This window comes from Poecilia mexicana, unplaced genomic scaffold (genome assembly GCF_051168715.1).
Source record: "Poecilia mexicana isolate PSO_F unplaced genomic scaffold, ASM5116871v1 scaffold_21, whole genome shotgun sequence".
NCBI lineage: Eukaryota > Metazoa > Chordata > Actinopteri > Cyprinodontiformes > Poeciliidae > Poecilia > Poecilia mexicana.
In genome coordinates this window covers 11,484,663-11,509,881 of record NW_028263390.1, presented here as the reverse complement: position 1 = coordinate 11,509,881, position 25,219 = coordinate 11,484,663, and the positions used below count along the sequence as shown (strand labels likewise).

The 25,219-nt window shown below is 39.3% G+C and overlaps 1 protein-coding gene across 3 annotated transcripts in view; it reads right to left on the bottom strand.

The window, feature by feature from the left end:
- Positions 1-7,217: 7,217 nt before the first annotated feature.
- sgk1 (serum/glucocorticoid regulated kinase 1) overlaps positions 7,218-25,219 on the bottom strand; it is a 33,279-nt gene continuing 15,277 nt past the window's right edge. Inside the window, exons 3-13 of one of the 3 annotated variants that reach the window (XM_015001847.2) lie at positions 23,178-23,393; positions 19,975-20,038; positions 11,769-11,844; positions 11,486-11,561; positions 11,193-11,381; positions 10,941-11,072; positions 9,914-10,150; positions 9,722-9,817; positions 9,459-9,614; positions 9,279-9,368; positions 7,218-8,650 (exon numbers count right to left, since the gene is read on the bottom strand). In XM_015001847.2, the coding sequence (XP_014857333.1) occupies positions 8,483-8,650; positions 9,279-9,368; positions 9,459-9,614; positions 9,722-9,817; positions 9,914-10,150; positions 10,941-11,072; positions 11,193-11,381; positions 11,486-11,561; positions 11,769-11,844; positions 19,975-20,038; positions 23,178-23,393 (1,500 nt within the window). In that variant the 3' untranslated portion in view covers positions 7,218-8,482. Of the gene's footprint in view, positions 8,651-9,278; positions 9,369-9,458; positions 9,615-9,721; positions 9,818-9,913; positions 10,151-10,940; positions 11,073-11,192; positions 11,382-11,485; positions 11,562-11,768; positions 11,845-11,946; positions 13,276-13,451; positions 13,589-19,974; positions 20,039-23,177; positions 23,394-25,219 lie in introns of those variants that run through there. The other 2 variants (XM_015001849.2, XM_015001848.2) reach the window with 2 other exon arrangements.

The following is a 25,219-nucleotide window of genomic DNA, read 5'->3' as shown; positions in this document are numbered from 1 at the left end:
ATTGATACATTAACTTGATCTCGTTGTGCAACCCATTGTAGCAGATGTTTTTTTATTTTTATTTTTTTATAACCATTATATGTAACCAACAATAAAATACACCTGTATCAATACTGCTTTTTCCCACATACAGGGAATGAAAACAAAAACATTTTGCCACCTGCAGTTAATCCAAGGTACTCAGATGACTGCTGTCAGTCCTGAGATCCTGAATGTTTCAGGACTGAGTTGTCACACCTGCCCTGCTGCCTCACAAATGACAGAATGTAGCCTTTCCCATACCTGGAATGATATGTTTGTGTTTGACCTACTTGAGATGCCTACAGATCATCTGACCTGCAAGATTTAAAGCGTGACCCCCTCATTTAGGTTTACAAGATAATTGCTTGTGCTCCAAGTATTGTAACTGAAATGTAGAGATGTTGACACAGAAACCCTATTGGGTAACATTTTTCTTAAGGGGATAAATAGCCTACATATCCTTAATGCCCATGATAAGTAATGGCTGTGGATAACATTAGCTGAAATCAGATGTAAGTTGTTCCCATGGAAGACATAAAGGCTGTATGTATGAATGTGTTCATGTGTTACGTAATGATCTGATAGCCAAGAATTTTGGGGGTGGCCTACTTGCTAGAGTTTCTGCTCTACTATGTCAGCATATTTAAGTTGATATCTTATCAGCCTCAGTTCTTTGAATGCAGTGTTACATATTCCTAACTTTATTGTTATTCAAAAACAATTTCAAATTGGCTTTGGTATCTTTCCAGTCTCCTGACACCTACACAAATGTAATGATCTATCAGTATTGTGCAAATTGGCTGCCTATATGTCAGTGCATGTGTTTGGTTTGGGCTAAAAAGAAAAGAAAAATATATACCGTATATATTTTTTTCTCTGAAGCTGAGAGCGGAAAGAGCAGTGGTTCTGAGATCTTGGCGTCAGAGTCTTCCTGTAGACAGGATGTTTTTATGGCTTGTTTATGTGTTTGGACCTGCCCCATGCATTGCATGGCAGTCACTTATTCTACACTTCAATCCCTTTGATATTTGTTTTTGTTACGTCACTATTAATGCGGTTCGAAACGCTGCATTTGAACAAATTTTAGCTTATAAACTAAGTTAAAATGACTGGAGTAATTTTATGTAAGTTAACATGTTTGTGATGACCCACATCTTACTTGGTAGTGTCAACTTGCTAGTCACTCATTATCATAGTCATCATGCTAAAAATGGTTTTATAGCTAAAAAAAAAAAAAAAAAAAAAAAAAAAGAAAAAGAAAAAGCATTTGAGCTGATTTTTTATGTTTAGCATACTGAATGTAGTCAATGTAAGTCAACATAATGGTCATACCACACATGCTACTGACAGCATTTACACTGACTTTAGCATTTTAGCTCATTTTAACTTACACTATGTTTTCACACTGAATGGAGAAATTTTATGTTAGTCAACATGCTAGTTATAAACCTCATCCTACTTGTAGCATGAACATGCTAGTCACTTGATAGTAGTGATAGCCCTCATGCTAACAACATAAAATAAGCATTTCAGCTAACTTTAGATTTATTTGCTACATTTGTCATACTCAATGTATTAAGTCAATGTAAATCAACATCCTGGTGATACCACACATGCTACTGACAGCATGTAAGCTAACATTAGCATTTTCCTTAATCTTGGTTTATATTATCATACTAAATGGAATAATTCCATGATAATTAACATAATACTCCATATTCTACTGACTACAGTTTAGTTCACCTTATGTGAGAAACACCAAATTTACTACAGTCAGATCACGTAGTGTTTGTTTGTATTACTGTACACAGGTACCCCAACCAATTTGTTTTGTTTATTATAATAAGTAAATTTTTCATGGTAGTTTGTTAGTAGTTTCAGAGCCTAGTTTTTTTATGTCTATCTCCTGCCTTAATTCACAGTAATTATATTTCCGAGATGCCATTGAATGCTTCTATTTACACGTGTCCCGTGTTCAAATCTAGACTCACTCTTTGGTAGGTCCCTTTTTAAATGTCCTCAGAAATGTTCTAATAAGTGAAATTAAATGGTGCCAAAAACATTTGCTATGCCAAGTTTACTGGGTGGAGACTCCTTTTTTGGAAAATGCTGTTTAACCTGCCACAACCTGTATGTTCCCCTAACCTGAATACTAATGCAATTCAAGATAGATTGCTTACAGACATTTGTCATTGAGCAGACAGATATCTGTAAGACCCGAAAAAAGGGGTGAAAGTAGTTTTAAGTTATTGGGGGTATTATGACAAAAAAATAAATAAAATTACATATATGTATATGCATACATTATTGTGGACAGAAAGGTAGCGAGCAATTTACTTGTACACACACATACGAGTGACACTCAAAAGATTAACAGGGACAGTACAATAGGTGCATTCTCTACTTATAAACAATCTATAACTAAACAGTTTAGCAAAAGTTGGCAGAGCTTGCACTTTTCCGTATTAAAGTTCAAAAGCAACTATGATTACGTAACACTTAATCATTTGTTGTGTAAGTTCAATAGATGCCCCCTGATGTAAAAATATATTTAGTCACATTTAATGCTGTGAGCCATCAAAACAGGATAGTGTTTGTTAAAACTCTCAAAGTTGCACAAAATACAACGAGCAAAATGTTTTCAAATGAAGTACATGCTGGGCTACAAATACCAGATGCATCTTAATTGGCTAACTATATCACACAATATATTTTCAAGCATTTATTTAACCAGTTTATTGTTTGAAAAGATGAATGATGCGTTATCGTTGTTAGGACTGTTTGTACAAAGCTGCTGATGTCACAGTGACCATAACAAGAGGATAATGAACAACTTGATCAATCAGTGATTGAGAAATAGTACTAGCAGTGAAAATCAAAATTGGTGATAGGTTACTCATAAATAGAGGCGAGTGGAGTTGCCAAAAATAGTACTCAAGTAAGAACAGAACTACTTCAGCATATTTTTTTACCTTAAGTAAAAAGTAAAATGTAGCCGTTAAAGGAATTACACAAGTAAGAGTAAAAACATACTTGGCTTCTCCAGTACCGAGTAATTGATCAGAACATTTGATTTAATATTTAGAAATGATGGACTCATTTTATGCTTTCCTTAACTGGCTTGTCAGATAAGGTGCAGAACCATGTCTTAGTAACTTTGCAGGTGTTTCATAGTCTTTTCATTTTTGGATGATTTATATGAACTACTCTGAAATCATCCACATGATCCTATTTACAAGTATCAGAGTAAGGAGGTAGTGAATATATAGAGTATCCATATCAGACTTCAGATTTTTATTTGTAAAATATTTCCATCTACTTCAGAACTAAGCATTATTTCGTGTTTGTCTAACACAGTCAAAATTCAATTAAAATACGTTTCAGTTTGTAATATTACAAAATGTTTTTTTTTTGTTTTTTTTTTTTAAATCATGCTGCATTTTGCCAGGCAGCATAAATCTGTGCTTGACTCAGCATAGTAAATGTGCACATGAAGCCTCTTTGCAGTTTTGCTTTAGCTAAAGCATCACTAATTTTATTGTTCTAGGAATTCTTGTACCGGTAACACAGAATAGGTTTGCTCAGTCACCAGGATCACGTTGACGAGCAAAGCTTAGCAAATTAGTTTAGCTTCCACGTTGAGAGAGATGTTGCTCCATAGTTTCATAAATCTTAAATACGAGAGGTTTATGATGTCAGTGAGACAATGAAAGTATAAATTCATAAAGTTAAATAATTATTAAGAACCATGTCCGTATCTAACATCAGGCACAAGGGAATGTTTGCAGATTAGAGCTGACATTAAATTACAAAAAGTTTATTGGACAAAAAGAAAAAAACAAGTGTTTTTTTTTCTTTCTCTTGATCGAAGTTGTACTCCATCATGAACCTAAAATTACTATCTTTTCAAATTGTTATACCATTACAAATACTGGTAATTGATAGTTCTTTAGAGAAAGTTTCGTCACATTGGATATTATTTGGTAAAACAAATGCAAGGTTCTGAGCTACAACTAAAAAAGTAAATGAGCTGTAATTAAGAAATTATTTGCTTATGGTTGCGTCCACATCAGTTGATTCTGTTTATTTTACAAAGTGCCCCGAGGCAACTTTTGTTCTGAATTTGTATCTTAAAAATAAACTGTAGCAAACTGGAAAATAAAAAAGAAAAGAAAAGAAAGAAAGAAAACTAAACTGGAGTAGTACAGAATTTGTAGACCAGCGATGTCCAAGCTAACACAGGTTTGTACTAAGACAGCAATACTCCCTGTTACCTAACTCTGTCTGCTAAATTGTACAGGCTGAAAACAACTGTGTTGCAACTGAGCTCCTGTGATGAAGTCATGCTGTGAATAAAAGTAGAATGGCGCCCCCTTGTGGAATTGTTTTTCCTTTGCGTTCAGCAAATCCAACATAAAAGATATAATCAAAATATGTTTTTTTTTATGAAAAAAATATGGAGTTTTATGAACATTTAGCATTACCTTTAGGGGTAGGTGTGGGCAGGGAAATGCCAGTTACTGAAATAAATCTAAAATAATGCAATAAATACTTGTATGTAATTTATGACCATTTCTATTCAATTTTAAAGTCGATCAGTGTGTCGAGGAAAGTTTAATCTATATTTCTAAGCACAGAAGCCTATTCCACCTAGACACTCTTCAAAATAGGGAAAACAGGAGAACATCCAAAGACACATATGTCTGAATACCATTATATGCCTGAAAATGGCAGCAAAAACCTGTCTACCAGAGTCCATGTATATATCTACAGAAATAACTGAAAACAAGTGTAACAGTGAAAAACAAAGCTGGAGGACTCAAATTATCTGGCCACCATGTTCAGTGACCAGGATGTTAAGAGAAAGACAAAAAAAAAAACATTCAGTTCTTCACTGTTGGAGGATGGCTGTGAAACTTTGTATCACAGCTTCTTTGGCAGAAATTGGGCAAACCTTTAGCAGTGGTTCTAATAATTCTGGAACAAGTTGAGTTCATGCATCTGAGACTAAACATCAAGTTCCTAAAACCAAGGGTATTTTGCCATTCTATAAACTCGTCATAATTCTCCCTTTATTGCTTGGAGCTCTGATAAACTTGGCTGCAATTAACCCCAGCAATTTTTCCATTTCTGTAACTTTCCATCCCCCTTGCCTGCAGCATTTTGACCCTTGCTCTCGCCCTGTTCTTCTCCGGGTTTGTTATTGCAACCTAAGGTGTTTGTAAGATTCCATGTAAATTTAAGACTTATTTTCATTACGCAAACCTCTGTGTTTTCACTAACTAACCTGAACCCCACATCCTTTCCAGGAAGTTCATCTGACTTGTATTGGTGATGTTATACCTCTGATGTTTAGGGCTGGTCTGCTTACCTACGGTAGCATAAAAAAAGAAAAAAAATGTTTTAATAATATACAATATGATGCCAAAGAAAGCAGGTAAACAAGCTAAATTAACTCCCTATTAACTTCCTTTTGGGATTCCATCTAGTGGACACACTGCTATCTGTAGCTGCCTAAACAGACAGTGTTTTTCACATAAAAATATGTAAAATCATCTAAGAAACATAATTTCTTTAAGTTAGAAACCAAAATTTACATTCAGATGTAAAAGACAGAGTACAACTACTGCAGTTGTAGCCTTTCCTGCTATCAGTTTTAGACACGAGCCTCCTGCAGAAAACAAACCCCTGCTTAAAGTCAAGCTTCAGTTTCATTGTGTTTTGGAAAATGTTGTCAGATGCAAAGAAATATTCACGCGACTCATTTGCATGGCTTAGCCAGGAGATGACAGTGGATCACAGAGACTGCATAATGTGCATTGCATCTGTAAAATGTGATAATAAAATGTTAGCAAGATGAGGGCCATGCATGTGTAGGATTTTGTTGTTTTTAGCATTTCTTTTGATGTGAGTAGAGTTAATGAAGGTCAATAGTGTATTAGCAGTGTCTTGCAAATGAATGTATGCTGCTTGAACTTTTTCATGTCTACAGAATTATAGGTACTTTCCATTTTATTTGATAGATCAATATAATGTAGTGCAGAAGTGGAAAGTAGAAGGTTTTTGTTTTGTTTTATAAATGGAAATTTTATCACAATAAAGTCCAACACAACCAACAAAATAAACAAGGCCAGTTTGTGAATAATCTAAGAGTAGTATCAATAAGACCATGATTAGATGACATAAGAGATTTAACAGCATCTTATGGACCAGGAATCTTCAAATCCAGATCTTGAGGGCCAGAGTCCTGCAACTTTTCGATGTGTCCCTTGTTCAACATCTGAATCAAATGGATGAATTACCTTCTCAGGACAAAGTGGTGGAATTTCTAAAGTAGATGGCCTTAAATTTCTCAGAGGCCGGTTCACATTCCAGGACTGTAAACACTAAACCCACTGACAGAGCTACTAAAAGATTGTTTAGATGAAAGGACTAAGTCAAAGTCCAGAACTCAATCCCATCGAGGCATTTTGAGATTTGACTTGAGAATGCCAAGTCCAAACTGACTTGTCTTGAACTATTTAGCCGAGGTTAACTGTCATAAAATCCAGTGTTGAGATGCATAGACAGACATACACCAGTGTGTGGCAACAAATCACATTCTGACTACAGACACAACACTGGTAAACTGGTGACCTATCCAGAGTGTGCACTGGCCTCTTAGTCAATGACATCTGGGATGGGCTCCAACAAACACTTCGTTCTGAACAGGATGAAGCAGGTTTGGAGGATCTGGACTTTAACGGGGGACCATTTCATATTTCATCTCAACACCCCCGCTTTGAACTCCACAATCGAATGTGATGAGACTTAGACCGATTTTTGTTGGATGTCCTTTAAGCATGTTTTCAGTTACTTTAACCCCTCCCCCCCTCTACTTATTAGCACTTCAAGGACTCAAACACTTGGATATGACTCTGATTGTTGTGTAAGACTGCTGACGTACTGAGGGGGAGAAAGTCCGCTGTAATCTGGGACATTAGTCAAACAGCTCAAGTCATTTCCAACAAATGTCACCCTTTGCGCTTCATTCCTCACATACTTTAGTTTAAACAGTAACTTTAAGAAAATACCTTGATTGACTAATGTTTTTTTTTTTTTTCCCAAAAGGTAGAATGGAAATTCACAGTTAACGTTCAAATTACTTTTTTTAAAGATGATAAGACACAAAGAAAATGCCAGGATAGAACGTGTAATAAAGTTAAACTTTTATTGCAAACCAAACATGGTCACATAAACAATTTTACAATTTACAGTACATTAAACATGAATAGTTACATATACATATTAAAGCATACCTTTAGTCAATTTCTTGTTCAATATACATTAAAACTAGTACACATGACTCCAAATATACAAGAAACTTAAATACCGTCCAAAATGCATTACAGCAATATTAAAGTGGAATGTTCAGTTTGAATGTTTATGAGCCTGTCTGCAGGCTGTCGTTACATCAGTGTGAGGCAATTTGGAAGACTAAATGAGGGGGGACGTGGCCGGAAAGCTAAAAGTGCTGGACGAGTACTCCTCGACACATGCCGCTCATTCTCAGCCCAGCAGCAGTGCTCTCTTTTCACCTCTCCATCAGTAATGTGCAAATGAAGGTATGAAACATCATTTGAGTCCCTACGTCAAACAAGTTCAAACTTAGTGCTACATCGTCAGATGATTACAAAAAATATACATATACACATACAGTAAAGAGGGATAATTCATCTCAGTTCACCTGCCTTAGGCAGATGAAACTGCGGCGCCCACACAGAAAAAACCCCAAATGACTTGACTTCTGATGGAGAGAGAGAAGATACAGGCACCTCTAAGAGAAATGGAACGCCCCCCTCTGTAACATTTAGCTTCTTCTGACTCCCTTTTTTAAATAATAATAATAATAAAAAAAAAGTACAAGAGAAGAAACAAAAGCACCAAAAATGTATAACATCTCTGGTCAAGCTAAGGATGTAGCTCCCCCTAGTGGAGGGAAGATGTTTTCGCTACACGGAATGGAAATTTATTCCAGGTTTTTTTTTTATTTTTACTGTTTTACTGTCCAGCCTTCATCTTATGACAAAAGGTGGAAGTTTTGTTGTGTGCTTGTCTGTTGGGACATAGAGGAAGCCGTTCAGCTGCCTGAACTCTGTGCAAAAGTCCTCCGTTACCAGGAAAAGTGTGGGAATTTAAGACTCAAAGGGGACTCGGGAATGGAGGAAAACAATCCCAACCTATTAATTACAGCAGACATTCCCTCTTTGCGAGTGTCTGAAATGCACTCAAGTGTTGGAGAGAAGATGACAGGTACACGTGCTGTTGATGGGCTCTCACAGGGCCTGGTTTGGGAGTAAAACCATCAATCTGATGGGAAACAACGGGCGGGGATCGAGACGCAAGTCCACCGACATGGCACAGTGAATCTATGTCCAGTGAGTGAAAACCAGTGTCCGCACTGAGTGCCTGTGTTTGAGTCCTATAGGTAGGAGTCCATGGATGGGGCATAGGAAAAGCCCTCGAAGGCCTCGGCTGCCTCTTTGATGCTGGCAGTGGCGAGGACGCAGTCTGGGGAGCAGCCGATGGAGCTTGGAACCGGTTCGTCCGTGAACTCCGGATCAAAGTGCCGCAGGTCGTTAGGTCCCGTCTGTGGGAGAGAGAGAGAAGGGAAGAGAGAGAGGGTGAGAGAGAGGATTAGTGATGCTTTCCAGCACTTTGCCATAACTGGACATGCTCAGAATCACACAGCAGATGTTCCATGACTTTGATCTTGTTGCGCAAGCATAAATAAGGGAGTAAAATAAAGTAACTGGGTTTGGGCCGGTATGAAATTTTCACAATGGTGTCAAGGTGACAACACAAAATTCATGCTATTTAAAACAGCTTGGCAAGCAGCTTTTTGACTTGCACTCAAATAGGTGTGTGACAGCCTCAGCCTCACAGCTTATCTGTGTTTTCTGTAAGCAGTCGCAATACCTAGCAGGGAAATTAGAAATTTTACTTGTGCGCAGAGCAAAAGTTGTGGCCATCTTTCAGCCAGCTGGTTATTGGTGCACAGCAGCACGTGCAGGATGGGGAATGCTGCATTACTCTATGCACTGACAATAACTCTGACACGCAATTCAAAGGACATTAAACCACAGAAACACCATGAGGAAAATGTATTTTGCTATATCGGAGCCATAACTATGAAAACACCTCAGTAATACCTCGATACCAGTAAACAGCCCATGCCTAATAGTCTGCTAAATCAAAAAGCATTTTAAGAATCTTACCACATTAGGGTTGAAGGGAGGCGTTATCTTCTTGGCATTAAGCTCATCCCAGTTGATAGGAGAGAAGAATATGTGGTTCTTGATTTCGATCTGAGGAAAACATACGGGGAAAATACATTCAAAATTGTCCATCAGCACGCATCAACACACGGACAGTAAAACGCACGTATGAATACTCACAAAGTCCTCTGTGCAGCCCAGCCTCTTGGTGCGGTCTTTTTGTAGCAGACCCTCCAACAAGTGTCTGGCTGCGTTGGAGATGTTGGGTTTCAGCTGCAGAGGCTTGTTCAGGATGTTGTCGTACATTTCTGCTGTGTTTCGGCTGTAGAACGGAGGCTGCAGAGGTGGCAAGGTGAAAACATTCAATACCAACTAAGCATTGTTGATGCATTGAGTGTGTATTGTCTAAAGGAGAGACTTTGTAAGTATCAGGAGCTACTTACCAGGCCGTACAGCATCTCATAAAGAACAGCTCCTAAGCACCACCAGTCTACTGTCCTGTCGTATGGCTGCTTGTGTAGCACCTCAGGAGCCAAATACTATAAAGAAAAACAAAGGAATTAAACTCAAACCATTGGCATAACAGCAGCAATAAAGACTTACAAGTAAAAAAAAAAAAAAAAAAGTATCCTTACCTCTGGCGTACCGCAGAATGTCGACGTGGTCCCATTGGGTTCGATATTCTCCTTGCACAGGCCAAAGTCTGTGAGGATGATGTGGCCCTGCGAGTCCAGCAGGATGTTCTCCGGCTTCAGGTCTCTGTAGACGATGTTGAGGGAGTGCAGGTATCCCAGTGCGCTCGCAATCTCTGCCGCATAGAACCTGGCTCTGGGCTCCAGGAAGCAGCGCTCTCTCTGAAGGTGGTAGAACAGCTGCAGAAAAAGAAAGACACACAAGGAAAAATTAAAAAAAAAAAGGTTTTATATTAATATTTGCTTTCCTGAAATTACAATGTCGAAATAAGAGGAAGAACAAGAAAGAAATCGATAGGAGAAAAGACTGATTTAAAAAAAAGACAGAGCGAAGAGAGGAAACCGGATGGGAGGAAGTGAAAAGGCAGGAAGGCGACTAGCTTAAAACGGTTTGACAGATGAAGCCAAAGCCAAAGGTGGAGAGATAGAGAGAGAGAGTGAGCTAAGGCAGCAGGATGAAGGGGAAGAGAAGAAAAAAAAAGGAAGAGTAAATGTGCTCCACTTCCTGATGAGGTTCATATTTAATCAGCACTGTCTTTGCTTGTGCAACAATCGCAGGAAATTAGCTCCATTAGACACACACAGTCTCTGTGGCGCTGCTAATTTTGGAGCCGAGTTTCTCTCCCTGCTGTCCAAGCCCACCCCATGGCTTCCTGAGCGGTGTCCCCCCCCCCCCCCCAGTACAAAAAAGGAAAGAAAAATCTGCCGGATTTCCCCTGCGCCTCACAGGGACAAGAGTCATTCTCTAAAATCTGTTGCCAGACTTCACCCTTTAAAATGTTCTCCCCGTTTATTCCTGCGGCATTTCATTCTGATGGGATTTTGTATTGTGTGGCTCCTTCTCAACTTGCACTATGACATTTATTTAAAAATCTACGCAAATGAAATGCACGCACACTCTCTTCTCTACCATCTTTGCTTCTTTTAATTCAGTTTCCCTTAAGAGATACACTTAAGCAGAACAACTCACCTCTCCTCCGTTGATGTAGTCCAAGACAAAGTAAAGTTTGTCTGCTGTTTGGAAAGAATAATGCAGGCCCACTAAGAATGGATGCTTGACATTCTTCAGCAATACATTCCTCTCTGACATGATGTGCTTCTCCTGAAATGAAAACAAAATAAAGCAGCGGGGGCTTAGAGAGCTTCACCACAAACACACCTAAGTGACGCACCGAGCTGTTTACATGTGCGCATTTCCAGATGCGAGCATGTCATCACCTACCTCTTTTTTCTTGAGAATGGCCTTCTTCTGTAAAACTTTGACTGCATAAAACTGGTCGTCTGTGCGGTGACGAGCAAGCAGCACCTTGCCGAAGCTGCCCTTGCCGATCACTTTGAGGAAGTGGAAGTCGCTGGGCTTGGCTGAGGGATTGGATGACGGGCCGAGGTTGATCTGCTGGGATGGGCTGGGCTGTGAGGATGCAAACGTGAACAGATGAAAGTTTAGTCAGAACGCATCGATGCAAGAAGACGCCCGCCAAAAAAAGAAAAAAAGAAAAAAAGTGTACTACTCACAGGAGGAGAGGGGTTTGAGTTCATGAGCTCGGGGTCCTGTGGAGGAGTCAAGTTCAGGATGGACTGCACTTCAGTACTGGAGGAAAAACAAAACAGAAAGCTTGAGCACAAAAAGAAAACAATAATCAGTTGTTCTGAAGTGACATCAAACAGCTGATTTGGGAGTCTGATTAGGTCAGAAAGTTCCGCCAGAGGACAAACCACATGATTTTCAGCTTCGGGTTTCCCAACGTTTTGTCCTCTGGTGGAGGCAGAACAATAACATGAGTCAGATGGTACTCACTGCTTGCAGGCGTAGGAGTTGGTGGAGAGCTTCTGAATGAAGTCGTTCAGACCCATCTTCCTCTGTTTCATAAAAGCTGCAAAACAAGAAGAAAGAAGAAGAAAAATACATAAGACTCCAAAAATAAAAACGGACAAGGGTACAGGATCACTTCAACGCGTCAAGTCTTAGTCCATACCAGTGACTAATTCCACAAGCCCTCTCGTCTTTGAGTAGGTCAAGGCAGGCTTCTCTGTTTCTGTTTTGATCGTCATGGTGAGCGTCAAGATCCACTCCGCGCTCGTCAAAGTCCAAAATACAAATTGTAACTGTACGCCTCCGCCTCCCGGTTTTATAAGGAGGCCTAAGGAGGGAGGAGCTGGCCACGCCTGCTGGAAGGCGTGGAAACAGTCAGCTTCGGTAAATACACCATGAGGTGATCGATCCGTTTTAGACCAATAGAGGGCATCTGCGCGCTGACGCGTCAGTGCCGCACCTTCCAGTGCGCTTGCGTCATTGGCGTTTAGGAAAAGAAAAAAAAAAAAAACTTACTAAACACAGCTAACTGGGACATTTCTGCTTGCGCATAGGTTTGTGCAATTCCGTGACTACCCTGGTTATGCAACATCTTAAGTCCGCACAAACCGGCAAATGCAAAAAATAAAATCTTCCGCTAACATTTCAGTTTTAAAATACAAACTAGAATATAAACATATGGCTTTGCATCAGTTTTGAGTATTGCCTTAAAAAAGTTCACCATACTAAGGCGACAAAAATACTACTGAAATACGTTTAATTGTAAGACAAAAATAATAATTTGATCGGTTTTGCGTGCCTGGCTCTTCCCTGAAAGAACAGAGAAGTGCCATAGAGGCACAAAAGAAAGGAAAGAGGGGAGGGAGAGCCTGAGAGGAGGGGAGGCCACATGCCAAGAAAAGCCGCTGCAAGTGGAAAAGTACAGAGTGAGAAACTCCTGAACACCTCGAAGAAGAAAAAGAAAAAAGAAATTAAAAAAACAATCTGCAACAGCTGCCTCTCAGAAAGGAATCACAGCACTCCGAGAAGTCAATTAGAATATGATTGAAAGGGGAGAGAAACACAACTTTGCGCTAAGTTTGGAGCGTCAAGTGAGGAGCAGTTATATAAAACACCTGGCTCAAGTTTAACCTACATCCCTCTGAGGAATGAGAGTGAACTCTACGTAAGAAGATATCACCGTCAGTTGCCAAGTTTCGTCCAAAGGAACAGATCGCCGTGCGTAAAATGGATACAGTCGCAGACGTCGAAACCGGCGGTGAACAGGTTTCGCCGCCGTCACGTCAAACAGCGGTGACAGACGTAGCCTTGAGTATTACAGTGAAGCATAAAGGTCCCGCATTTGGCAACAAAAACGCAAACAAACCTTTAAGCTCCGAACGAGTTCTCATTACGCTTTGCCTGCAGCAGCTCCAGAGAGTTCAACAAGTCACAGGAGACAGCTGCCAAGACTGCCGAGGCACTTATAGCTACCGGACCCCCTATCAACGAGGAGTTTCCATAGATAAGTGCATCATAAATCCAAGTCGCCGAATAATGTTAAGCAACTCATGTCTGCTTGCGCTTTCCCTCTCTCATTCGGGCACAGAAAGTGGGTTAGGAGCTGTTAACTACTGCATAGGAAAAGAGATTGGTGATTTTCCCCAGAAATAATGCTTTTATACTTACAGGTCAAGGAGGCCGTTTTGTCTTTCATAAGGATGCCTTCTAACTCCCGGGTCACAACAAGCAGAGAGGCTGCGGGCTTCTCGGCAGCGATGTAATCAAACTACAGCGCATTCCTCTTCTTGGAGAGCTTCTTTCAGCATTTTTTTTTCTTCATTTTAATCAGGGCGGAGACGCACCGCCTCTATTTCCTTCCATTCCACGGTTTTGTGTTTCACGGGTGGTTGCATGACTTTTCGCAAGGGAGGGGGGGGGGGGAATACGATGAATGAATGGAGCCTTCAAATGCTTCCCGTGAGATCAACTGTCAAGTTCAAGCCTCATAAAAGCCGCAGCATCCACAATTGTTTCATTAGAAAGCCAACAGAACAATTTAGAAGCCTTTGTTTCCTCATTCTTTCAATAAATGACAAGAAACAATAAAATGTCAACGAGCGAGCAGAGCACCCAGTGTGAGATGGGCTTTGTTTAAACCAAATCAATAGTCCAGCTTCGGCATCCGCATCTCACTTCAAATCCCATCCATCGCATAAAGAATGGAGTACATTGTCAGCTCAAAACTGAATCCTATAAACAGGGATTTTGTAGTGTATTACTTATCCAAAAAAATTCGGATTTGTTTTGTTGATTTAAATTCTACTCGCAATACATACCAATAACAACGTAATATACTTCTTTCCATTTTATGCTTTAAAACTCTAACACAATATGTCCACAAACTGATATTTCGCAGTGCAGTGAGTGATAATGGTTTAATCAGATAAAGAAGAGCCGATAAGAGCTAGTTTCATTACATTCTACACACTGCATGGCAACCATTTTGGATACCAGACTCAGTATATGTTATTGTTGCATTTATAACTGGGAAGTTGGGCACACCATATGCGAATAAAGCCAATGCTGAAGAAACTGGCTGTTTGCAGAGAGAGCTGTATCCAAGCGTAAGGTTGAGAAGGTTGAGTGGAAGAAAAAACTGAGTTTGAAAAACTATTGCACAAGCAATCACACAGAAGTAGCTAGTCCCATTCCTGAACCTTTTGTGTTCAGAGATTAAAGTGACAGAGTGTGGAGTAGAAGTGGAGAGGCACATAATCCAAGCTAATTGAGGTCATGTCACTGGGAGCAAAGTGATCTGTGTGTGTTGATCCAGTGTTTTATAGAGTACAGACTTGGTAGGGGGCTGCACAGTGGTTCAAGAAGGTTCTGGGTTCGATTCCCGGCCCCGGTCTTTCTGCATGGAGTTTGCATGTTCTCCCTGTGCATGCGTGGGCTTTCTCTGGGTACTCTGGTTTCCTCCCACAGTCCAAAAACATGTCAGGTTAATAGGCCTCTCCAAATTGCCCCTAGGTGTGAGTGTGTATGCATGGTTGTTTGTCTCTGTGTTGCCCTGCGACGGACTGGCGACCTGTCCAGGGTGTACCCCGCCTCTCGCCCGGAACGTTAGCTGGAGATAGGCACCAGCACCCCTCCTGACCCCATTGACGGACAAGGGTGTAAAGAAAATGGATGGATGGATGGACTTGGTAGGCAGGGAGACGGTTTACATGCCATCTTATCTAGAAAGGTATTTTTGGTTTATTTTCAATAACATGGGTGGACAGACTAATCAGTTCAAATTTCACTTTGCTCTTTAAAACCCTTTTAGTTGTCAAACCTCCCAATTTTCTACTCAGAAATCTGAACTTATTCAAATAAAATGCATGCAACCTGTACACAAATTGACTTTGTTCAACTTCCCCAGTTTGTCAGTGTAATAAAAAAGAAAAAAAAAATCTTTCCTCTTTAGAAAAACAGATCTTTCACCCAGCTTTGTTTCTTCTCGCCATTCCCAGCTGAGACTGTTCACACATGCACTGGACCCTGCTTTGGAAATTTACTGGGTTTGTAGGGGTTTCAGGTTTGGCAGCTGGCAAGGAATACCATTGACAATTATTAACCCCGTCTCCTGATAAATGTGCTATTTTAATATTTTGACTACTTGCACAGACCTAAATGTTTTCTAAAAATAGTGTGAGGAAGATTTTTTTTTTTTCAAAATAAATGTGTCATCCTTTTATTATGATGTTTGTTGTGATAATTACATACATTTTAGTGAGAGAATTTTCAATCTGATTGAAATGATCACAATTAGCTGTGATATCAATGCCTATCTAACAGGAACAAATGTATAATCCTTACATTTGTTTTTGCTCACTTGTTTTTTTTTTTCTCCACTCTTCAATTAGTTTTTAAGACAGTAATAATCACAAACATAAAACTTGTATGATGCCAAGAACAGGCCTGTTTTTGTGTCTTCCTTTGTGTCAGTTTGAGCCTCAAAGTTTTAGAGCCAAGAGAAAATCCATGTAGTTGAAAATGCCAAAATCTCAGTTGATGACTTTCACCCTCTGATGATTTATTAAAGGCAGTTCATGGAAGCCACTGTTCACAAAGTTGGAGGTGGAAATTCATGCTTTTGTGTCTCAGCTGCACTCTGCACAGTTATTATTTAAATGACAGACAAAGAGATCCAAAGACAGGCAAGCCGTCAAAGCTAAATTATAGTTTAGAGGAAACTAATGCGGATGGATTTTTAAAAATGACCTTCATTTTATTCTTTTCTTTTCTGTTTTTTTTTTTTTTTTTTTTTTTTTTTGATGTCACTTCTTATTCAATAATTCAGGTCAAAGCTGCCATTAAACTGTCCACTGCAGCCACCTGATGCACACAGACACAAATGAACAAAGCTCAGGGGGCAAATAAAACCTGCAGGGAGTCAAAAGCGCACACACACACAAAGAGAAGCTGGAGGACAAAGCACACCTGCAGAGAGACAACCGAGAATACATTTTTCCAAAGCGGTGACAGCGAAAGGGCATTCTTTCTAAACCCTTTCAAGGTGTCCTTCATGTCTCTCTCTCGTTGCACAGCCAGAAACTTTGCTACACTTTTATACTGTTCGGTTTGACAAAGACGTTTTTTTTTTTTGTTGCCTTGATACAGCACAGGTGGCAGCGGTGCCATCTTTCACAGCACAAGGAACAAAGACATCATCCTCACGGGACACAAACTGAGATCAGCAAGGGTAAACAACACGTGCCGAGCATCAAGTGTTCCTCTTTTCTCGAAAGAGGAATAATAAAACTACCTGGAAAGCAAAAAAAAAAAAAAAAGCGGTGACAAGCTTCTTTTTTCTTTGCAGAAACCTTTAGAAGGATATAGCTGAAGGGTAAAAAGGATGTTGAAGAAGACTCTACATTACCTCTCTTGGAGTAAATGTTCCTCTGTCGGGTTTTGCATGTGAGGCTCAAATACCAAAGAACCGAATAAAACGAGAAGGAGGCAGCGGAAGAAGAGAGGGGGCGATTCCTCCCAGTGTTTTTCCTCTCTGGCTCTCATTTGTTTCTGAGTTCACAGGCTGCTCAGTGCCCAGGCCCCAAACAAGTGGAGGCTCCACAAACACTCAATCTGTGTATTATTTGTTACCCCTCTTTATGTGTGTTCTTGGCACGAGTGGGTTATATAACCAAGTAGCGGTGGCAGTGCGTTCAAACCCACCAAAGGCACTGACTCACACACTTTCCATAACACTCTGTGGGCCATTTTGCGAAAGGACATAAAGGCTTTGCTTTGGTGCAGGACATGAGAACTGTAGTAAAAATCCCACTCACTATACTCACTCAGAACGTCCTCGTATTCACCCTGTCTGAGTCAGACAGCATCTGTCCATCAAATCTTTGTGGTAATGACCGCTTTTTCTGCCGAAGATAAAGAGGATGTTTGGGAATCAGACGCTCTGCTGATGAATGTGAATAAGCCTCAGTGATAGCATTACATAAAACCCTCTTATTCTAAGGAGGACAGCTAGGCCTTTATTGTATAAATGGACATATATACGTGGCCTAACTTATCATCTCGGCTCCTTCGATGGGAAGTCGTGCAGGTCGGAGCTTCCAGGTTTGAGGTTCTATATGAAATATTTGTTGGCATGTTTCTTGAAGGAGCAGAGTTGCAGTAAATCTGCTTTAATGCTACATTTCGTGAAATTGATGGATAGGTTAGATTAAACATTCTTGGAGCATATGAGCAATATTCATAGCTTTGAACTTTATCACATCTTGTCACATTACAGTCGCAAAGTTTAACATATAACTTTTTTATGTGATAAACCAACATAAAATGGTAAATAATTGCTCCAGGGTTATTTTTATTTTTTTTTGACAAAGTAACATTTGAAAACTGTGCTACCTATTTGCACCTCAGAAGTCCATATATTTATTTTGAATAGCCTAGTCAAAGTCTAGGGACCGGAGGACCTGAAGATTAGTGCAACCACACATTTCATCATTATTTCTAAGCAAAGAATAGAAACAGATTGAAATGTTGTAAAGAATCTTACCTCTTTTCCAACTGCAGGTGATGACGTCATCATTAAACAAACAACCGCATCTGACATGTTGCAACATTCACCTCAGAATGTTCAGTGTTCTTGTGCATGAAGTATCTTTAAAGGATTTATAAAGTACATGTTTGTCCTATTATTTGTGAATATGTGCGTGCATTTGAGTAGGTGTGCCTGCTAAGCTGTTAAGGCAGGCTAGTACAAGTGAGTTTTACGGCCGAATGTTGGGAGAAGAAATTTGACGAGCCGACTCATGCACACACACACACACACGCACACACACACACGCACACACCTACACACACACCCCCCCACACACACACACACACACACACACACCTACACACACACACACACACACACACACACACACACACACACACACACACACACGCACACACACACACACACACACACACACACACACACACTGTCAAATGCAGGCTTAATTACAGGTTAAATAATAGTGCCTGATAAAGAGCAGCACCACAGTTTGGAGTATAAATGCTGATTCATTGCACTGGAGCTGGAAGATAAACTTACTGCTGCTTTTACTAAGGGTCCTTTTAATCAAAAGCTCTGTGTTACACACACACACACACCACACACACACGCACACACACACAAATACATATATATATATATAAAATTCTATTACTGTTATTTTTTTATGTTTCTGTTTTGCTCATATTGTCACACTCATGACTAATTTGTTGTAAATGACTCAAATGTGCGGCACCGTACCTCTTTTAAGCTCTCCTAAAGCCTCTAATTGCTGAACTAGGGTCGACAGAGTGTAGCGGTGTGACTGCAGAGGCCACAGGAGCAGGTTGTCAGCAGCTTCTATAATTGCTTGGATTTCTCTCTACGCTCCAAAAAAAAAAAAAAAAACTCTCTTTACTGACTGGCAGTCCACAGCCAATCTGAAGCACTTTGATCAAAAAGTGTCTCTTGTCACATTTCTTCCAGGGAATGTTCCATGAGGAGTACACAGATCTTAAACTAAAGTCGCTGCAGTTGCACAGAGCTACTAGCCCAGTTTTCTGCTTATCAACACTGACACAAATGCAGCTGTGCATTTCAATGTATATTGCTAATGTAGTGTTCACTCACGATGTATGAGACTGACTGTTATTACAGTTCATGATGAATAATCAACAATGAAGCCAAATTTAGCAGCAATTAACTTATGTTTTCAGCACAATATTTTCTTCTCTGACAGTTTAGTTTTTGTAAAATAATTTTAGATGTCTAAAAACTTGATAGTATTCCTTTTGCCATCAGAAACAACTAGCTAACAGCTTGCAGCAACAAGTAGGGGAGGGGAAAACTACATTATACTCCATACGATAGCTAACTATATTAATCTTGGCACAGTTTCCAGCAGGTATTAAAACAAGTTTAAACTGCAGAAATGGCCACAACGAAAAATTTTTCTTAGTGGTTCTCAAACTGACTTTTTGAATGCACGATTCACCAACTAGCCAACAGCAATTAGTTGTCTGATGTAAGTGTAAGTACACACATAATCACACACATTCCCAAGCACCAGTGCGTTTCACTCTAGTTCTTGTCCTTTATGGTGGACTGTCTTTTACTCCTAAAGTAGAGTGCCATGGAAAATTAAAGTTCAGTGACTTTACTGCCATTTTGGCAATAAACAGAAATGGACTCGCACCTGGTCGCTCATATCTAGGATAAGCGGCAATGACACCAGTTCACACGCTATCAACAGCTGGACTGGGGTTGTAAACAGAGAAGGTCACTGTGCTTTGTGCAAAATGATCTGTCCTCAGCACTCTGTCTGAAACTACTGCTTTGGCACATTCAACAAAACAAACAGTAATCTGAGGTTTTTTGACAACAGCAATTATCCCAGCAGTTTGGAGGTTGGCTCAGAGGACCAAGTGGTGAAGTAAGATCCAGTCATCGGATTTGGAAGAGAAGTTAACAACATTGCAAGAGCAAAACAAAATAAATGGATCCTTTTAAAACTCAAGGCAAAAAAAAAAAAAGTAATTAAACTTGGGGAATGGAAACGGCTGTAGAGTCACACACAGCTTTCAGACAGATGGAAAGAACAAGGTGGGAGGAAAAGGAGGAATTAGAGAACAAAAACAACAGGATTTGTTGCAGAATACTCACTGCTGTCGCCAGGGCAACAGTAGCTGTCCTGCTCTGACTCATTGTGGTAGTACAGGTCCATTGCCTGGGGACAGAAATTAGGAAACTCTCAGAAAAACAATTTATCAAAGTATTCAACACTAAGCATGTATATACTTATCCCAGTAGAATGCATTTTTATTGTATAACTGTAACCTAATTTCTGCTTTAAAAAAATATTTGATTTAAAAAAAAAAAAAGCATAAGACCAGGCACATCAGGATTTTTTTTTCCTGTTTTCCACAGTGCTGGAATGATGGTTTTGTGAATTTTTGAATTCCTCTGAGAAAAAGTAAAGAGCTTTCAGTTTGGGGTGAATTAAAAAGCCTTACTATAGTCCTTTTATAACCATTGCAAAACACTTCAAATTACCAATAACTACACAGTGGACATACGTCCAAGTTGAGGAGAAACAGAAGAAACAATTATTTCTAAAGATCTTTTCTTTTTGTAATTCGTTCATAAATAATTTGTGTTAAGCCCTAGAGATCCAGAATAAATCATTTAAAAGCCATCGGGCTGAATTCACTTCAATAAGTCAGTATGTTAATGCAGATTTGCGCTTCGATCACAACTCTACTATTTTCTGAGGTAATGAAATGAGCGCCAATCTTTAAAGAATGACATTTGCTAAGGTAAAAAGTTGGTTCTTTTACAGGTCGACTAATATGAAAGTGAGAAGTTTAAGAGAGAAATCAAAACATGGGAAAATGATTTGCATTTTGTGAAACATCAAGTCATGTCACATCTCTGAAGCAATTTTGCCAATTTTGATGCAACATCTGATGAGAATAGTGATCATTTATTGGAATGTTGAATTCACAGTGTTGAACTATGTTGGGGTAGGTTAAGTTACTTTTGCATGATGTTAGCGAATGTTTTTTTCTTTCATTTTCATAATGAAAGATAACCCTTATCCCCTTACTAAGTTGTTATACAGTTATTATCCAAATTAATCAGAAAATGTTCAGGCATTCAGGGATCCTGCATCTTGAAGTGAATGAATTTTCATCATTTTCACTAATTCTTATTAGGTCATTGCTGTGATATTTGAGTATCCATATAAATGTTGAGTTGGATGCATGCTGGTACACACAGTGAGCTAAAGCTTTGAGGCTCAAGCTGTGAAATTTCTCAAAAAGAAAAATCCCAAAAATACAACATGGCAGCCTGACTCAGTGATCAAACTGTGTATGATGAAAACAAGGTGCTTCTCCAGGGGTTTCCAGTGCAAGTAAATGGTAAAATGAAAGAAGTTTTCAAACTCTAGCTATCTGACAGCTAATTTATCTTTTAATAATTTTAATGAAAACATAAAGCATACTGGTTTGAAAGTGGCTCTCAGAAAGGCACAGAATTAAAAATGTAAAGCAATGTACCGCAGTTATTACTGAGGCCTGCTCCACTTTCCTCTTTTAATCAACATGATTAAACACCCTTCAGGGAATTATCAGTGGTATTTCCATAAAACTGTCCTGATAGGGTTACGATAACACAACACATTGTTTTTTTGTTTTTTTAAGATGTTGCTGCTAGTCAACAACTTTCCAAAGTGCGTTGTGTTTGTTTTCAGCTTTAGCCTAGTTTGGGATTCTCCCCAGCAACTCTGTGTGGTTTCCCATGGGGCTTTTTTCTGAGACAACCTCATAAGAGGCATGTGTATTGTCTGTTTATGTGCGTGTAGTTTATTTCAGCTTCATCTCTTTGTTCACTTATTCAGTGGTTTGCCGCCAGTCACTTGATTTCCGTTTAAGCTGTGTAGCTAACAGTAGCCTCATTCCTTTATCGATTTTTTTGCTCACATCTCCTTTTTCTGCCATCTATGCCTTCTTTGTTCTCCTTAAATTTACATGAAAATCTAACTATCTTCCGTCTCCACCCCCACCCCAGGTTTCTCTCATGCCCTCTTTCTTTTACTGTTTATCAATTCAGCAGAGGTCTGATGGAGCGGTATCCATAGAGATAGCTATAGAGAGTTAGGAGTTTCTAATCATCAATATTTCATGTCATATTTATTATTCTAAAAGAAGACTAACTTTGGCTTTTTTGAGCCAGTAGAGTGTGCATGTTAGAGTTTGCAGGAGGATTAATGTAGAGCTCAAGAGAACGCCGGGAAAGTTACAAAACACTAAACAAGGAGATGGAAATGTTTTCCCTGTGCATTTCTTTTCCTTTGGTGCGACTGACGGAAAAAAGAAAATGAAAAATTTGCCTTATGATTAATTTTATATTTTGAATAATTTTTCCTTAACATCATAGTATGATAAACTCTCATCAATGACGTGACACTGTGACTTCCAGAATACCTTAACAAATAGCAAGAGATTCATAAGGGATTTCATGTAGTTTCTAATAAACTCAGAAAAACTCATGTTTGTTTGATTATTTATCTCTTAACAAAGTTTCTTAGAAATAAATCACATGTAATTGGAGATCCTGTATGTTCCCCTTCAGATTCTTCCACTTTTATAAGAATCATGGATTTGTGCGTTTTGCAGCAGAGTCGACTACCTGGTTTGTTCCCGAGAAACACTGAAGACTCTTTCTGTTTAACTGAATGTATACAGCTGAATATGTTCTGCAGTAATCTGCTGAATGCATTTGTTTTAGGACATGTCTCTCCTCCCACCTGCATTCATAGTATCCATGGTGACCAGCTGTAGTTTAAACCGATGGGTTTGAATAGGTTCCCATATATTACTGTTTGGTATTTTAACATATGAAGTGTAAAAACAATGACTTTAAGGACCAGAGAACTTTGACTATGTCGGCTTGCTACGCATTTAACTTTAAAGAAATGTCTGAAGAGGACAACTGATGATGTCAACACTTTCTGTCCTGGAATTAGGTATTTGGCTTGTTTAGTATAATTAAGCTCTTGTTGAGTTTTATTGAATAAGATTAAGTTTTATGTAGAAAGAATAGTTTCCTCACCATCAGTGATCATGGTCAATATTCTTCATTAATACATTTATGTTATCTAGCTTTGTTCATGTTTTGGTGCTCTCCAAATATCAACTACGAAACTTTTAATTTCCATCTACAGCTGCTCAGGAGTAATTACACAATACATTCATGTTCCAGTGTAATGGAGCAACACCTACTCAGATATTACCAAGATATGCAAATCTTGAATCATCTTTAGTGTCTCTACTTTTAAGAGTGACTTAATCAGTGTCTTGAACCTGAGTACGTTGACGGGGCTGCCAGCTGTCCTCCATGCCATAGCTGATGTAGGGTCCACTGCAGATGGAGCACTCCAGGATCACCGGGCTGGCCAGGAGGGGCGAGGTGTGAAGCGCCCAGCACTGACAGCCGTCCATGTGAACGTCTGACTCCGCCTCCTTTGGTTTGCCTGCATTCTCGTTGTGGTGGCGGGAGAGCATCCTCCATTTCCGCACCTGCAAATTAGTGGGGAATTATACTTTTTGTTTGCGCTGTAATGCTTTGAACAGAAATATTTTTGGAAAATGCAAACGGGTGTATTTGGAATATTTATTTACACAAGTCGGATACAAAAAGCCAACAAAACATTATTGTAAGAATGATTATTTGCCCATTACATAACAGCCACTGTGATTTCAATATTTACCTAAATTATAATAGTTTCGAGGGGAAAGAAAAGGTTAATGTTCAATCCTGGACAAATCTAGATGTGGAAGTGGTAGATGGTTTTTTTATCCAGTTTCAAATATCCTACCATTAATGTCAGTCCACCTGTTCTTTTATTGAAGGTGTAGATATCAGCCAGCCTTGCTAGGTGCAATATACCGCAGCAGATAGAGCAGTAGAGCTCTTCATTAAATTTTCCATTAGCTCTTTATTTCGCATCATGACAGATGGCAAATGTCTAATTATATTGACAATAAATTAAAAGTTAATCATTGCTGCGGCATAATCCGACCCAGACTTTCAGAGTAGTTATAATATTATATACTTGATCAAGCTGAAAACGAGGCAGATGTGTTTGCTGAAGCTTTTTGCATAATGTTAGAACTGTTAATCGTCAAATGTGCAACAAAAATATTATTCAATTGTTAAATATTTGTAAAACTTTCCTTTTTTTTATTGAGATTGGTATTCAGAGTGACTATGAATAAACATTTGTTTACGTATTTTTCAGTTAATACGGTTGACAATTTTTCCTTCAATAGAAAACTCACCTGGCCAGTGACTCTCAAACAAACAAACAAAAAAAACTTTTTACAAGTCGGCTTTAAGTGATTAATTGAATTTGACAATAGTGTATATAGCAAGAATATTATTTGAAAGTACAGAAAAGAACTGGAATAATATCAATTATTGATATAAATTGGATATAAAATGCCTTACAGTGACATACATCGTGAGTTGCTACTGTAAGATGAACTGAATTAAACTAAATTACATGGGCATGTTTCGCTAGTTTGTATGTTTTTTTAAAAATCTCTGATACCAGCAGAGTCAACGTCCCCACTTCATGAATAAAACATCTTACAGCGACATTTGTTTTGCACAGGAGGCAGTGAGTGAGTCAGTGTCAGGCTCAGCAGTAATCTGCTCCTATGTGACAGCTGCAGTGACACATTCTCCAGAGGACAATCTTCCCACAAGCCTTATTTTATTTTTTTTTTCCTCAATCACCATTTAGCATGTGTCTGGCAATGCTGACTGAATACATATCACGAGCAGAAACGGAATGTGTCCTTTGAGCACACACTGAAACGCACACACGCACTGAATAGAGATTAGACGAATCTGCCGTACAATATGGGAGAACGGAAGCCGAGGTCAAGGTGTGAATGGCTCTGGAGGAAACCAAATTACATAGCTGGATGTGCCGGTGACCCAGAGCAGCTCTTATGTTTGGTAAAGTGTGTCCTTGGCACAGCGAGCTAACTGCTTCAGAGACTGCAGTCTTATCAAGGCTGCTGCCCCGGCGACCCTCTGCATTACCTCTAAAATAGCCTGGGCATACAGTAGGAGTGAGAGAGAATAGTGTGTTGTCTGCCTTCCAGACCAGAATTGCAGCTCAGCTAAAAACTTTTCCTTTTTCTCCCTCGTGCTCATAAATACGACAGGACTGGATGTCAAAGAGAGAGTGATGTGTAGGTGTGTGATTATGTTCCCGCAGAGGTTTTCTGCCATTAAGTGTGAATGAATCATTGGATAGTGTATTAATTGGCTACTTATGATGCAATCTTCAGGGAAACTTTTCAACATTCCTTAATGGGAGCCAAGAAAACAG